Source organism: Notechis scutatus, chromosome 2, assembly GCF_049901735.1.
Source record: "Notechis scutatus isolate UNSWTSFEM ecotype Mainland chromosome 2, rNotScu1.2, whole genome shotgun sequence".
NCBI classification, from domain to species: Eukaryota; Metazoa; Chordata; class Lepidosauria; order Squamata; family Elapidae; genus Notechis; species Notechis scutatus.
The window spans coordinates 66,086,654-66,103,827 of NC_142010.1; the positions used below are offsets into that span (position 1 = coordinate 66,086,654).

The window sequence follows — 17,174 nt, forward strand, 5'->3', positions numbered from 1 at the left end:
TTTACTATTGTCATATTTACTATTTCCTCCTAGAAAAATGACTCCTTCATTATTTGCTGCATCACTGATTGGTATTACAATATCCATGACTACCAGGAGGCCTCCATAGTCATCCAAGTTTTTATTTTTAAAAAATATCAAGAATAGCTCATGATCTTCATTGAAACTCCCAAATGTTGTGAACATCTGAGACTGTGCATACCTATGTGTAATGTTTATGCATACACATTCCTTTCCCAAAATTGCAAAGAATACACAGGGTCTAAAAATCAATTAAACCAGATCCATATAATTTTTTTTTCCTTTCCCCAAATCCACCACTAGTCCACTGTGAGGGTTCCTCGCTCAGCAAGGACTGGATACACCTCAGTATAGCAAATATGTACAAAATAATTTATTACAACACATCCTTTCCCCAATATCAGGCTTATTGCTCTGGGTCAACTCCACCCTTCTAGCCTTTGCAAAGTAATGTTACCGTATAAACTGTCTCTATGCTCCTAAGTGCTTTCTATGCTTTCAATACTCAGTTCACACTAAAGTCTCAAAGCAACATACAATCTTTTCCTGTTTCCAAATGTTCTTGCATTAGTTGCTTCAGTGTGGTTGTTCCTTTTTTACTTGTTACTCAGCTCCCAGCAAAGCTGCAAGCAGGACTCCCACCAGGATGCGCTGCTCACCGTAGCTTGTGATTCTGGCAGTTGAATGAAAATATAATACTTCTAATAGTGGCTAATCTGTAGGTGCCATTTCCACTTCCCCCTCTGCAGGCTGTTTGCTTTCACTTTTCCTGCTACACTCCCCCACTTCCCACTCAGTTGTAGCTTTTACTTTTGTAAGCTTCAAAGATTGGGTGAGTGAGGCTGCCTTTGGACATCAGCCCACCTTTGAAAAACCCAGAGTGTAGCCAAGCATCAGGAACACTGGCATGGATCCTTAAAAGCAGAAGTAGGCAATTAATTTTCCCAAAGGCCCCCATGAGAAACTGGGACTGTTGTAGAGGATCAAACCAACAGCTGCACTTCAACTGAGATAGTGGTGGGTAACCGAGCCTGGGTCCCCTCACATGGGCTGCTCCATATGAACACTCTGCAGACACAAAACACAGTCTTTACACACACACACACACACACACACACACACACACACACACACCCCATAGTCGGCAGCCAACTGAAGGAGCACATGGCGGCTCCTCAGAGACAGACTCAACTTGGCTTTTTCTCCCATCACCTGCAGCACACTTATTTATGCTTGATTCTAATTTCTAGTTGACCTCACGCTGGTCAGACAGGGACAGACAAAGGGGCAGATGTGGCCCAGGGTCCAGAAAATGCCCAAGTCTGCTCAAGAATGCAGTTCTGAGAATATCAAGAAATGTTTGGGGGAAGTTAGGGAAGCTTGTCTGCTTCACTGTAGCTGCTTTGAAAAGAGCAGACAGTAAGCCCAACTTCACACCCTCACCAAAAATATTAGCATTATATGTAGAGCTTTGGCTTGCTCTACAGTGGAGGTATCAGAATGTGCTTCTATTTCTCCAAGCAATCCTCTTTTTCATATGGAGGAAGCGAAGAGATGAAAATAATATTTCTTATATTGGCCTGTAGTCTCCTAATTGCTTAGTCGTTACCACATACTGCGTTGATTCATACCAAAGTTCGGAATAGTGTTTATCGTGTGCATGTAAATGCGTTGGCGTCTGCATACAAATATTTTGTCAAAGTGTTTGCTTTCTCCTGGCACATGCTGGCTCTGTTTATATTCAGAGCCATATGGTTATTAGGGATGATTTTTTTCATGATGTGCCCAAAAGTAAGTAAATGTTAACTTCCTCAAGATGAAAAAAAAAATCTGGTTTCCCATGCCTTTAGAGTACATTATTCTTGCAAGAGAATGCAGAGATGGAACATGCATGTATTTGAGATAGGTTCTGCTCCTGAAAATGGGTACCTGTGCTGATGGAGTCATCTGTCTTCTCTCTGTTCCATGAAGGAAACACCTGGTGAATTGATGATACCAAATAAGGAGGGACCATTCTATGAACTAGGCCCACGTTTTCAGCTGCTATGTGTTTTAGAATTTTCCATATACTGTAAGACAGATGTGTAATTCATTCGATTCCTGTATGTCCTTCACAAGCAGCCTTCCTGTATGCTTTCCAGAGGGAAAGCACCAGAGGTACTTTTATTGAATTCTTCATCATCTTTTGATCTTGTATTGCCACTCACTCCTTTCTTTAGAATAGCTGTGCTGAAGGAGAAATAGAATAGAATAGAATAGAATAGAATAGAATAGAACACCCTGTTTCCCTGAAAATAAGACCTATCCCAAAAATAAGCCCTAACATGTTTTTATGTGTGCAGCTAATCTAAGCCCAACCCCACAAATAAACCCTACTTAAGGGCCTGCACAGCCGGCTGGCCACCTATTTTGTGTGGTTTCTCATGGTGCTGTGGCCACGAGGTCAGGTGGGGGGGTGGAGCTGCCTCATGCACCCACACAGGCTTACTTCAGGGCCCCCACTGCAGCCATGTGCAGCAGGAGCCCATGTGACCACCAGCTCACTTCTGCCTGCTCGTGGCTGCAACAGAGCAGGAGCCTGAGCGGTGTGCTGATGCTGCAGCTCGATGCGAGGCAGATGTCATGACATGGATAGCCAGGGCCCTGAGATAAGTGGGTGTGGGGCACGTGGGGTAGCTCTTCCACCACCCCACCTCCCGGGGGACTTTGGAGGTCTTCTAGTTCAACCCCCTGGTTAGGTAGGAAATTGTATACTATTTCAGACAAATGGTTGTCCCATCTCTTCTTAAAAATTTCCAGTGTTGGAGCATTCACAACTTCTAGAGGCAAGTTGTTCTGCTGATTAATTGTTCTAACTGTCAGGAAATTTCTCCTTAGTTCTAAGTTGCTTCTCTCCTTGATTAGTTTCCACTCATTGCTTCTTTCCTGCCCTCAGGTACAGCAAAAGTCTTTTGTTTCTTTCTCTGTGGAATAACAAAGTTGGAAAGTCACTTCCAACTTTCTTATTCTTTACTATCAGCTTTACTATCAAGAATCCAGATAGCTGTATATTCTGTGTTTTTCCTCTTTCCCTTTATCTGATTGAGTTCAATATATCTTGCAGGTTCTTGAAATTGTTCTGACACATTTAAAAACAGTGTAAAAATATATTCATCCAAACATGGATGTGCAAATCATGTATCCCCCATGCTCACTCTTTGTTTCTCTTTGTGCAATCATGTACCCCCATGCTCACTGTCCCTCTAGATGCTTCTTCAGTGGTTCATGTCTTGGGACCTGCAAAGGTCAAGGGTAGCAACAATATGCATGTGATCCAGAAAGCATTCCACCCAAAGCATAGAACTGGTGATAGTGTCCTCTCCCTATAAATCATGTTGACTGCTTTGAGGAAAATATCAGGTTCCACGTGTGACAAATTGCACGTGTTGCCCTAAGACTATTCTAGACAGGGGCCATGGAATCCTATGGTCCCCATTCCATCCCCAGAGCATAGAAACTAATTCCCCCAGGATAACAGCCTGCAGCATTCCATCACCAGCCCAGCTGTGAGATCCAAAAGCTTAAAAAGAGCTGCTTCTTGGGAATAAGCAGATGGCAGTCATGGCCAGGAGACCCTTTGCAAAACTGTGGGTTGTGCTCCAGTTACGCCCTTTCCTGGATCAACAATCCCTATTCACGGTCACTGATGCCCTAGTCACCTCCCATCTTGACGATTGCAACATGCTCTACATGGGGCTGCCCCCTGTAAAGCATCCAGAAGCTCCAGTTGGTGCAAAATGCAGCAGCCCACATGGTTTTATGCAGACCTTGGTGTGCACATGTATCACTTCTGTGGGAACTGCATTGGTTGCCAATTTGCTTACGGGTGCAATTCAAGGTGCTAGTTGTCACTTTTAAAGCCCTTTATGACTTGGGATCAGGTTATCTCTTGACGATCACATCAACCTGACCCACTAGGGTAGCAAGGCAAGGAATGTCGTGGGTCCCATCCCTTAAGAAGATGCATCTCGTGGGACCCAGAAGAAGGGCCTTCTCTGTGGTGGCTCTCTCTCTCTCTCTCTGGAACATCATTCCCCCAGAGATTAGAATGGCTCCCATTTTAATACCCTTTGGGAAGGCCCTGAAGACATGGCCAGTGGGCCTGGGGAACCCAAAGCGGGATGGACCCTATTAAATGGCTAGTATGGATGTGTGTTCTTGCCAGGGTAAGAGGGTGGAGGTTATTATTTTATTATTTTTATTTCTTTTATCTGGTGTTTCCTTGTAAGCCACCTTTAGTCACCATTTGTGAGTAGGTGGCAATATAAATTTTCTAAATAAATAAAATAAATAAATAAAATAAAAATAAATGAATAATCTACTAGTAGTAGACCCAGCTTGTTCCCAGACAGAAGTTATAACTTATGCTGTATACAAGGATTCAAAACTTGTTACCTCTTTTTTATAGCTAAGCTAAATATCACAAATATTTACTGCCATGCTTCTTACAAATATTCAGCTCTGCCTAGGTTTATCCCATTAATACTGATGTCTGTGATTTAATTTGTTTTGCTTTTTAATGTTAAAAACACATGGGTGTTTATTCTGAAGTGATACACACACACACACACACACACACACACACACACAAAGGGATGAGAAACTGCTTTTTGAACAGCTCTGGAGCTTTCTTGAGAAAAACCAATTTGGAAGCTGCCCTGTTTAATTATTATAAATGGCAGAATCGAAAGAACTCTTTAAATTCATGTTCAAAATCTAGTAGGAGCAATTTCAACTTCTATGTATACATAGTAGCAAAGATCTCTTGTTGTTGCCGTCAGTTTACATTAGTGCAATAGTCCACAGCACAGTGTCCATGGGGGTTATAGGACCCATAACACTTCTTGATATCACCCACTGACCTCCAACTTTTTAACTATCATTTTTTAAAAATAATAATTCTTACAAGCTAGCCATAGCTTGCAAGATCCCTGCCTTCACTTATGAGACCTTGCAAGATTTATGCAAATACACACCCACCCCAATAAATCATGTTTTTATTCATCCGTTGTTCATTTTTGCACTCTGTGTTTGTGTGTGTTACTTGTTTATACCACATGTCACAATTTGAGCATGCGCACGGTTTCCCTTTAATATGAATTAAAATGATGGTATTAAGTGGAATCAAAAGTGGGCCACTGAGAGAGGGATCGATAAACGGGAATAAAAGGGTGACCCCAAGATTTCTAAAAATGTGAAAAACCTCAAAAATACAAACTACTATATAAGCTCACCAAACCTGGAACAGAGTACCTCGGGAAGCGATGGAGATTTTTTGCTATAAATGTATTCAACAACTATATATAGGACAGCTATTGATTATAGATGGTATAGATGGTGAAGTACAGCTAATACAAAGAGTGCTTTGCTTCTGAAGGAATTTCTTTTGACTGCAGGAATGCCAAAGGAAACAGCATTTTTTTTCATATGAAGTGAAATTTTGTTTCTCAGATCTCATAACTGCCTTCTAAGCTCTGTATATCCTGCACCGATCATATTTGCCCAGGTAATTTGCAAGGTTCTGGATCAAATATATCAATCAAATCTGTGGGTTCTATCTTAAATGTTGCTTGCAATGGATCCAGGACGGAAGGCTCGCCTTACGTTCTTATGAGATGCAGTGGCACAGTGGTTAGAGTGCAGTACTGCAGGCTACTTCTGCTGGTTGCCGGCTGCCTGCAATTTGGCAGTCCGAATCTCACCAGGCTGAAGGTTGATTCAGCCTTACATCCTTCTGAGGTGGGTAAAATGAGGACCCAAATTGTTGGGGGCAATAGGCTGATTCTGAAAACCCCTTAGAGAGGGCTGTAAAGCATTGTGAAGCGGTATGTAAGTCTAAGTACTATTGCTATTATCAACATCCCATCAAGTTTCTTCTGGCTGTTGCCATTCACAGGCCTCAGGAAGCCACAAGCAAAACAGGATCCTGTTCTTGTTTCACAGCTGTTGGAATGGTGAGGCTTACTGTCTTGAGTCCTAAGATTCATATAGTTATTACAAGCAGTCTTCAACTTACAACTATTCTGTTAGGGACTGTTCAAAATTATAATGGCACTAAAAATGTGACTTATGGCCATTTTTCACACTAATGACCATTGCAGCGTCCACATAGTCGTGTGATCAACATTTGAGTACTTTCAGTGGTGGGATTCAAATGTTTTAACAACTGGTTCTGAGGGCGTGGCTAGATGGGTGTGGCTAGATGGACATGGTTAGGGGGAGTGGCCATATGACTGGGTGGGTGTGGCTTCATCTTTTTTGCAAAAACCCCCCCCCCATTTTTGGGGCCTTCTGGGCCTCAGGAAAGCCTCCTGGGGGTGTTTTTGCTCCCAGAAGGCTTCCCTGGGGCTCAGGAAGGACAAAATGGAGCCTGGAAGGGACGTGCAGCTTCCGGGGGGGGGCGTTTTTGCTCCCAGGAAGCTTCCCTGGGGCCCAGGAAGGCAAAAAATGGAGTGGGAGCGGGGAGGGGGGGGTTCTGCTCCCTCCCTCCATTTTTTGCCTTCCTGGGCCTCAGGGAAGCCTCCTGGGCGAAGCAGTAAGACAGTGAGGGGAATCCCGGCACAGCTGATCATAGGAATAGCTGATCGTCGGGAGGGGGAAAAAAGACATACCTTGACTGGGCAGGGAAGAATGCAGTCAGCGATGTTGCGCATGCGCGATAAGGACTGACTGGGCGGGGAGGGGAGGGATGGGTGGAGAGGGACAGGGCTAGCCAGGGGCACAATTTGTCAGTTCTCCGAACTGCGCAGAAGCATAACAACCGGCTCTATAGAACTGATCTGAACCAGTAGAATGCCATCCCTGGGTACTTGGCAACTGGCATGTATTTATGACAGTTGCACTGTCCTGGGATCATGTGATCACCATTTGTAACCTTCCCTGCCAGCTTCTGACAATCAAAAGTCAATGGGGGGAAGCCAGGTTCACATAACAACCATATTAATCACTTAGCAACTGCAGTTATTTATTTAACAACCATGATGAAATCGATTGTAAAATAAGGCAAAACTCACTTAACAATTGCCCTGAAAAAAATCTTCAAATATATTTTGAAGACTGAGACTGAAGTGCTAAGGCAATAAGAAAATTGTTACTCTACCGCCACCACACACAAGAACACAAATCAAACCAATGATTGTTTTCAACTGAATGCAGAATATTTTGCTTATTAAATCTATCCATTACTAATGCAGTTGTAATTTTATCTCTGCCCTCAGTTTCTACTGGTAATTGTTAATTCATGGCAGTTTTAATTACTCTTTTACTTTGCCATGTAGGGCTCTATTATTATGTCTGAATACAATTTCCCTTGTGGAAAGAAGCCAAGGATGGGCTTGCTCTCTGGGGAAATGAACAACCGGAGTTTGTGTTTGCTTACAGAAGTGCCTAAACTTTAGTCTCAAGTGGCTACATCTTTATGGCACAAATGCATTTAGCTCTTGCTGACTGAATCCCAAGAGCCAGTAGCCCAGCTAGCTTGGCTTGAAACTATTCTCCTTATCTGAAAATATAGTCCTCAGAACCAAGGTAGAGACTGACTGGTACCACAAGCAAGATGCCATTTATTTCGCTTTCTGTTTTTAATTTACTTCCTGAGGCAAAATTGATCCCTTTGGAAGTCCATGGCCTCAGTATATACCTACCTTTTAGCTTAATTAAAAATAAAGAACAAGCACTGCTATTTCTGAGTAAATGTGTTACACGAATCAATTCTCTGCACTTTTAATTTCTTTCTTTCCCAGCTCTGTGGCATTATGGGAAACTTTTTTTTGTCTATCATGAGGTGTTTCTGAAATGCTTCCATATACATTTCTATGAAGCTTAAAGAGACAGTGAAATGGCAATATTTGGAAAGAACTGGAATAAGTTGTCTGCAGTTGAGGGCTAAAGTGAATGTATCTGAACCAAAATTCATATGACTGCTTTAGCAGATGCAAAAGGAAAGGAAAGGAGGAAGGAGGAAAGGGAAGGAAGAAAGGAAGGAAAAAGGGAGGGAGGAAAGAAGGAACTTTTGTTGAACAGTAGAGAATGAAAATAAACTCCCTACATGCAAACCATCACAGACCCAGATTTCTCTATGATGCTATATACTAGTTTACTTTCATTTAATAAAGTAATTAACCTGCTGTGATATCTTTAACATCACTTCCTGGAAAGAAAATCTTGATCCAATATAAAGATTGACATTCCTGATGCTTTCCAGATGTGTGGTAACTTGGACTCCCAGAATTACTGATCAGCAGTTTCTAGGCTGGGGAAGAATGAGATGCTGGATTTCCCAGGTGGGCTGGAGATTGATTTGGCCAGACCTATAGTTCTGGGGAATTTCAGACAGGGGCAGGAACTCGGACAGCTTATAAGTTCAAGACTCTCATGGCAGCTATGTAACTTCTCATCAATGGGAGCTGCACTAGTTGCCAGTCTGCTTCCAGTACATTAAGAGCCGTGGTGGTACAGTGGTCAAAATGCATTATTGCAGGCTAACTCTGTCCACATCCAGCAGTTCGACCCTGACCAGCTCAAGGTTGACTCAGCCTTTCATCCTTCTGAGGTTGATAAAATGAAGATGATGTTAAATAATGGGTAACGCTAAGTGTTACACATTTAGAATGAAGCCTTAACTATATCAAAATTTAAAAATAACTTTGTGGTTTATTGCACTCTATGCTATTTGCCAAGCAGGTGGTGTTGGTTTTCTTCCCATCTAAATGACAAAATGGATGGTTTTAAATATTATAAGAGGAAAAAGAAGTAATATTGATTTTATCCTTATTTCAGTCCTGTTTAGTCATTTGGTTCTAAAGAGTAAAAAGCTTAATGGGAAAACACGAGAGCATCCTCACCTGTTGAGGGACATGATTGATTTCTATTTCAGACTCTCAGTTTGGATGATATCCTGTTATTTTCCCAGTATTTAAAGGCTCTCTGCATATTTATTTATTAAATTTGTACACTGTCCAACTCTCAGTTGCTCTAATAACGGAACTTATGTTTTACTGCTACACCTGTTACATTTTATGCAGAAAATCCTAATGTAATCTAACCGTAATTTTTCATGCAGCCAATAGAGCTAAAGAAAACATGCTAGCATGGAATGGAGGAAGCAAGACAGAACCCCCCCCACACACACACACACACAACAAGTGTGTGACTAGTTTATAAAGGGTTGGGAAAAAAAGATGAAAAATTGGAAAGGACAGTCTTCTCCCTTCCTGAGAAAGATTGGCATTCTTCTTCTGAAGGCTTCTCTCCTCTGCACTTTGGGAACCTTTCAACAAGCAGTTTTTAAAAAAAACAGCTCGAAGAACATTTTTATGAGCTTTGCTTGGAAGAGAGATTGCTCTGAGCTCTTGCTTGGATGCTCCCAGCCCAGATGGAGTCTTTGGATTGTTTATTGAGAAAGTCCAAGCTGCAATATTGCATTGACTTGAGAGAGAAAAAAATCTCTGCAGCATCAAAGAAAAATATTTTTCTTCATTTTTAATTTGAATATTAGAAAGCGTGGTTTTGGCTGGCCTCAGGTTAATGCTTGTATATTTTACAGACACTCTGTTTTCTTTTACGGAATCTTGTGATATATTGTTCTAAATTGAGTTTATGACTGTTGCATGTTCCTTTGGGATAATTGCCATTCTGAAAGGTGTTGATATTTCTAAAGAACCGGAGACGCATGCATTGATTATAAGTGTGCGTTTCATGCCTAAGAGGGAGAAAAAAAATGCTTTGTTTATGCAGAACCTTTGCTTGAGCAATGTGGAATAGCAGTCTCTGTGCTCCCAATCTAGCACATTAGCTATTAGACAATCCAACCCTCACATGCATGTGTATATGTGTTTATGTGTGTTGTGTGAATGGGTGGGGGAAAACAATTTGTTTCTTTTATATTTCATACTCATGCATTAATATCCTTGAATGTTAATACAACTTGAATAGAACTAGCCGGGCTGTCTTTAAATGCTCTTGCTTGAAGCTCGTGATTGTAAGAAAATCTTGTTTAGAATGCTACCTGAGTTCTTGTTCCCTACCATTGAACAGCAATGCCGTCGCAGCCGAAAATGGGGTGTGTGGGGGCTGCCCCCCGCTCCAGGTTCTGTTTTCGCTGGCAGCGGGCTATCAAAACAAACTAAAAGCAAAACAAAAGGAGAAATATTTTTCCTTTTGCATTTGAGCATGCAAGAAGGGACAGGAAAGGAGAAAGGGAAAAAAGAAAGACAAAGAAAAAGATGGAAGGAGAGCAAGAAAGGAAAAATAAAGAAAGAGGGGAAGGAAGAAGAAAGGAGAATAAAGAGGGAAGGGGAAGGAAGGAAGGAAGGAAGGAAGGAAGGAAGGAAGGAAGGAAGGAAGGAAGGAAGGAAGGAAGGAAGGAAGGAAGGAAGGGGATTATAATAAGAGTGAGGGAGGGTCTCAGGGAAGTCCTGCCTTAGCACTTGGCTACCACAGATGCCTCCGCCCATCCCTGATCATGCCCATCATGGCCACGCCCAGCCCCAGCCCTCCAAGGTCCAAACACAACCCTGATGCGTCCCTCAATGAAATTGAGCTTGACACCCCTGTCTTAAAGTGTTCTATACAGCTGCATAACAGCCTAGGGAACCACAGGTCTTTCCTTTAGCCGTGGTTTAAGGGAGCCACAACTGACTACCATCCACATCCACTTACAATTCTTAGGCTGTAGCCAGCAAAAGACTTATTGTTTCCTACTTAGGCTGGAATCATATTAGTTTATGGCCTTGTAGCTATTATCAAATAGTTATTTTAGCAAGCCAATTTTGGGGGGAATGTGCAGGGCTGAGTTGTTTGTGTGGTGTTGCCCAGCTCCAGGCTGACTGGTGGATAGAAGGACTGTTTGATACTTTTCTTTCTTCTCCGATCATACTTATATTGTTAGGACACTGCAAGGCATGAAACCTATCAAGGCAATATTATTAACTCAAAAATTAAAACAACATGTTAGCCCGCTTCAAACCTCATCAATTAATCAATTGGGCCTCAAGGTTTGGACTTTGAACATGAGAGTTCTGAAGAGTGGCTTTTCCACTGCACTCAGTATGCCACCGATTGTAATTTATTTACTTTCATTTGTACATAGAAGCACTGCACTGCACTGACACAGAAGTAAAATGAGCCCATAAAAGTAACGAAAGGCAAGGTTTTCCAATAGCTTGAGCATTTAATTAAGAAAGATCAGAGCTGCATATAGAAGATGTTTATGGAAATCATAAATTTTTAATTAATGTCTTTTCACAGCTGAGCTGCCAAGTAAGGGTACTGAAAATGCTTTGCTACTTAATAAGCTGGGAGAACGATATAGCTGGTTTCCCGTGTGAAAGAGCAGAGTTAAAAGGAGTCCTTGGTCATTACTGCAATTCATGTTATCTCTTTATGGACTCATACTATTTCTCCTCTTTCATTTCAGAGGCTGGCTGATGAGGCAGAGAAGTTTCAGAAGGCCCATCGATGGCAAGACAACATTAAGGTAAGTTTGTAAATCTTTGAGTGGCCTCTTCTGTCTCCCCTGTCTTGGGCTCCTTTTTCCTATTCCTTTGGTTTAACATGATCTTCACTAAACTAACATATACAAGTAGACCTTGATTTACAACACTTCATTTAGTGACCATTCAAAGTTACAATTGAAAAAAGAGACTTATGACCATTTCAAAATCCCCATGGTCAGGGGTGGGCTTCAAAAATTTTAGCAAAGGGTTCTCTGCCTGGTTGCTGGTTGGCTATGGCCATGATGGGCATGGCCTAGTTGGCCTCCTGCATCACGACGGGGAGGGATTTTTGTCCTCCCTGGGCTCCGGAGGCTTTCCTCAAGCCTCTGGGAGGGCAAAAACAGCTTCTCCAGGCTCCGCAGGCTCTCTGGAATCCAGAAACAGGCCCATTTCCGACCTTCCTGAATTTCTGGGAGGCCCGTTTTTTGCCCTCCCCAAGCCCTGCACTTACTTACATCCAAAAGGGGCCCTGTGTGGACTCCTGGGACTAGTGGGGTAGGGTAGGCAGGGCCAGCCAGGAGTGGGATTTGGGGATTCCCCAAACTGCACAGAATCATAGCTAGGGGCTCTCCCAAACCCCTGCGAATCCCCAGCAGCCCACCCCGATTGAAAGAAAAAAAGGACAAGTACAAAAAATGGAAAGAAGGACATACAACTAAGGCAGAATATCAGCAGATAGACAGAATCTGCAAAGACGAAGTCAGGATAGCAAAGGCTCAGAACGAACAAAGACTTGCAACAAAAGTCAAAGATAATTAAAAAAAAGTTTCTTCCAACATATAAATAACAAGAAAAAAAATCAAGGAAACAGCCGGTCCACTAAAGAGAGAAGATGGCAAGGAAGTAACAGGCAACAGAGAGAAAGCAGAACTGCTTAACTCTGATTTCTAAAAGCAAGCTCCATCTTACCATCTTATCATGTGCGGATGCCCTGTTCTGGTCATTGATTTGTTCATTCATTTAATCAAATGTATATGGCCACCCATTTCACAGAATGCGATTTTGGGTAGCGTACAACAATCCAATAAAAAAGTAGAAATATACAGAAGTCATTATCCAAAACCATCATATAATAATGGTTTAAAACCATTTAAAACTATAAAAACTGAACTAAGACAGAGGTTCCTAGTTCTCTTAGTTCTCAGAGCCTCCCAGCTGTAATGAAAGTGAATAATGTCATTTTGATATCATTTTTATTATTACCTCTGCTCACACGTGCATGAAATCAGGACAATTCAAAAGGCTGAAGGCGAAGGTCAAAGTAATGGTTAAAGAGTTGTTTTCAGGTTGCCATGGAGAACTCCTTGGAAAGCTTGCCATTTTGCCATCTCAGCAGTCTGAGAGGAATTGTGTAGGTTGCCCTGCAGGGAGTGTCCAGAAAGATGATTCTTAAATCAACGAGGGCAGCAGGAGCCTGGCATTTTTCTTTGCATTTACCTTTTCCATAGGATTTGATGCAATTTCATTCCAGTTGAGGTAGGTTCTGGAGGAGGAAAGAGCAATTGGAATGCATGCCAAGCAAATGTTGCTGCTTTAATTTGAGTCTGAAATTATGGCACCGCTGCCAGGAAATGGGTATTCTGCTTGGAAATTCCGCCAAATGAAACCCAGGAAAAGAGATCTTCTTTTCCTTTCAGGAAGAGGATTAAGGAAAATAATTTCAAGCCAGTCAATCCACTCTTGCTAATCATCTGTTATAGGGGTGTAAGAGGAAGGAACATTTCTTTGATGCAAGCTGTTTTTGTTCATACTATAAAACGTTGCCCCATGGTATTCTCCAAATGTAGTTATTTATTTACTGAATTTCTGCACCATCCAATAGCCAAAGCTCTCTGGGCACTTCAGAAATTAATGGTGGAGACCATAAATATACAGATATAATAAAACTTAATGCAAAGCACTAAACAAATAAAACAGCCTCAGAATGAATCCAAAATAAACAGCTAGGGGAGGCTAATAGGAATGGGATAATCTAAATGATGCTAATAACTTTTAAAGCAAAATATTAAAAGGCTAAGCAGCCTGGGAGAATAAAAATGTCCCCACTTGACCCACTGTAGACTATAGCGTAAGCATCATTGGAACTTTTCCAAGAAGAGAAGGACATACCTCAATCCAGGTAGCACCACTGATTTTTTTTTTAAATCATTTGGCAGGGGTACTTGGAAAGCAACCTCAGAACATGACCTTAGAGGCCATGTTGCTCTATAAAGGAGTGACACTCCTTAGAATTAAACAGTTAACACTTTTGAAAAGGCCTGTTGGGACTCATGGATGAGCATTAGAAAAAAAAAGTCATGGAAGCTTGTTTTTATATATGAAAACAACAGTGAGACTATTATATGCTCAAAAATAGTATATCAACCTACAACGGAGGAATGGTTGATGAAAATAATGGAACTTGCAGAGATAGCTAAATTAATTTCATTAGTTCACTGGAAACCCCTTATAGACTTTTTGTACACAACTTATTCACGAAATAGAAAAAAATGCATTTATGATTGCTGGTTTTAATAATTAGGAAAAACGTGGTCAAGAAAAATAGTAATCATAGAGTAAGAGATAATTTTGTAATTGTACTTATACCGATTTTTGCTGCAAAGGATTTTGAAAGCGTCTCTCTCTTTTTCTCCTGTCTCTGTCCTTTGTATTTTTTTTAAATTAAAAAAAAAATTGAAACAGAAAGGAAGGATACATCCAAACCACAAGCCTTCTCATCAAGGGTTTCTGTGTTACTGACATTGTGTCTTGCTGGTCCAAAGAAAAGAATTATGACACACATGATTTAGAGCTACCTCATAAAGCAGGGTTTCCCAAACCATGAGGTATATCTTCCTGGGAAAGGTGCAGACAAGAGTTCAGGGGAGGTGTGAGAAACTTTTTCATTATATTGTTACAATAAATCTACCTTTCCTAAAGTTTTGTTTTCATTGTTCATTTGTGTTCTTTTCTGTGTATGGATTTTTAGGGGGGGGGTATACTTTAAGACTACACTCAAGGCAAAAGGTTTAGGAACCTCTATCATAAAGGATGGTCTTCTGGAGAAGTAAAATTGCGTGGTGCAGATCTTAAGTTTCATATTATTTTCCATTTATTTCAGTTCTCTTGCATGCTTTCATGGTCATGTGGGTGCCTGATTTGAAGTGGCTCAAAGCTTCTTGTGCGATACATAATTAAATGTCATTTGCAATTCTTTTCTAATAATCATGATGCATGAATGTGCATTACACAAAATGACCGTTCTGATGGGAGATAATCATTGTGCATTTAAACTGATAATTTTTGCAATGAGATATATCAGTTGGCAAATCCAAACCTGTGTTGAGTTGAGGGGTAGGTAATTGTTCTTATTTTGTTTCTGTTTGCTTAGCTTTATCTTAGAATCTGTCCATGTAAGTAATCAACTTTTAAATCTATAGCCCACTACAGAATTTTTAACAAATTGATCACAACTTGTTTACTAACAAAAACATCCCTTTCAGACACTTAAAATTACAATTCCAAGAGGAGAGGTTTAGCCACAGCTTTATTAATTTTTATCTTCCCTAAGTGGATCCTGCTGTTACCAGTCCTTTTCCTTGGCTACGCCTTAATATGTAAAGCCCTGATCATTGATCTGTCATGGTTATGGCAAAATGTCTAACCCACCTTATCCATTTTTAGCAAGCCCCAAAAACATAACAGAATGCTTGAGGGATTCTAGTGTCTTTTTGTTTGCTTCGCTGTTACACAATTCTCTTGGTATAAAATTTGTTTCTATGCTGTTTTTTTTTTAATTTCACTGTTTATCTTCACTGCCTTTTACTTTAACAACTTTAATTGTTGTGCACTGGACTGGATTCCTAATTATAACTTCAAAATCATTTATAATTATTAATTATGATTTTACTGTAGTTTGAACTACTTGGATTATGTTGCAGGCAGAGAAATGGAAGGTGGGCTCATCACTTACCTGTGGGAATTAGAAACCTAGTTGGTTCTTCTCTACTCCTGAATAAACACTGTGGGACTAAAGGATGTGAGAGGTGTATGGAGCTGTTAGGAATTGCTCTGTTTATCATCTTCAGTCATGGATCTCTATATACTTGAATTTCAAGGCTATTATTTTATGCAACTAATTATGAAATTATCATAGTCCTCAACATCTTGTGCTATAATGAATTAACTGGTCTTTAAGGGTACTCAAAGACTGTTTTGAGTGCAACAGATTGAACACAACAGCAACTAGCTTCTGGCACTCAATTCTGCTGCATGGATAAAGTATAAGCTGACTTTAATATCCATTGGATTCAAGTGGTAATTTCTCTTATATATCTGACGCAGAAAGCATGTGGATTTACCATATGCCTCTAAGAGTTTATAGCAGTTTTGTTTACAAATATGTTTTGGAAGGTTTCTTTTTTTTCTTTGCTTACATAGGTTTATTCAAACATTCTGGAGAACTGTTCCCACAATGATCATGTGAGATCTTTGGGAGGTGAGGTAATAATTCCAAAATAAAATGTTGCTGCATTCCAAAAAAAGCAGGAAAATTAATATCTTAGATACAAGTATTTTCCAAAAGGTGAGTAGGGTTTGAAAACAAAGTAATGTATTCTGGATGTAAATTTAGGTGGGGTGCTAATTGCAAATCCACATCAGGCTGTGAAATATTTCAGGTTAGCCCTAAATTGGATAGACCATAAGACACCCTTATGGACAGAGGATGGATTTTATGTGTGAAAAGGCTTCTAACCTAGATAGCATCCTTCTAATACTGTGGAATGCACTTATAAGTAGAATCAAAGTCTGTTCTGGTGAAGATTAAATGAAGTTATTGCTTTTTTGTTTGGTTGCTTGGGTGATGGGATTATTTTATATAGAGATGAAGACAGAGACATATATAGATAGGCATAAATGATTGGAGGGAGCAACTACTGAAGGTCAGTGAAAAAAGTCTTATGGGAAGAAAAATATTTCCCCATCACTCTTCCCTCATCGCACTAGGCAATCTGCACTGCCTGCCTGTCTACTTTCTTCACTAAGACACATTTCTTTCTTTAAAGGGAGTTAATGTGACATTCCGTTTACTTCTTTCGAGGATCTAAGGGCAAGCACTGAGTGCTGCTAAAGGCTGTTGTTATAACTTTACACTTGAGTGAGTCTGAGACCTAAGACTCCACTAGAGTATCATTTGTGAAAGACAAAAGAGTGAAACACATGCTGAATGGCAATGGCTATCCCATGGAGGATTCTGATGCCGCAGTGGAAATTTCTACAACAGATACCGGTAGAACAAGAAAGGAAAGTCAGTAAGGGAGTGGGGGCGGTGGGGAACAGAGAATAGAAAAAGAGATAAAGACAAGAATCAAAGAATCCCCAGGGGACATGTAGAACAGCTTTTCCCAGGCTGCTGACCTCCAGATATATAATAGCAATAGAACTTAGACTTATATACCACTTCACAGTACTTTACGGCCCTCTCTAAGCAGTTTACAGAGTCAACATATTGCCCCCAATAATCTGGGTCCTTGTTTTACCGACCTCAGGAGGATAGAAGTCTGAGTCAACTTTGAACCTGGTGAGATTCGAACTGCCAAATTGTAGGCCGCCGGCAGTCAGCAGAAGTAGCCTGCAATA

The 17,174-nt window shown here is 40.8% G+C and overlaps 1 protein-coding gene across 2 annotated transcripts in view; it reads left to right on the plus strand.

Moving 5' to 3' along the window:
- The window catches only part of CACNA2D2 (calcium voltage-gated channel auxiliary subunit alpha2delta 2), a 681,501-nt gene that overhangs the window by 375,013 nt on the left and 289,314 nt on the right, over window positions 1-17,174 (plus strand). For both annotated transcript variants that reach the window (XM_087954963.1, XM_087954964.1), the window contains exon 4: window positions 11,477-11,536. In XM_087954963.1, the coding sequence (XP_087811089.1) occupies window positions 11,477-11,536 (60 nt within the window). The remainder of the gene's footprint in view (window positions 1-11,476; window positions 11,537-17,174) is intronic.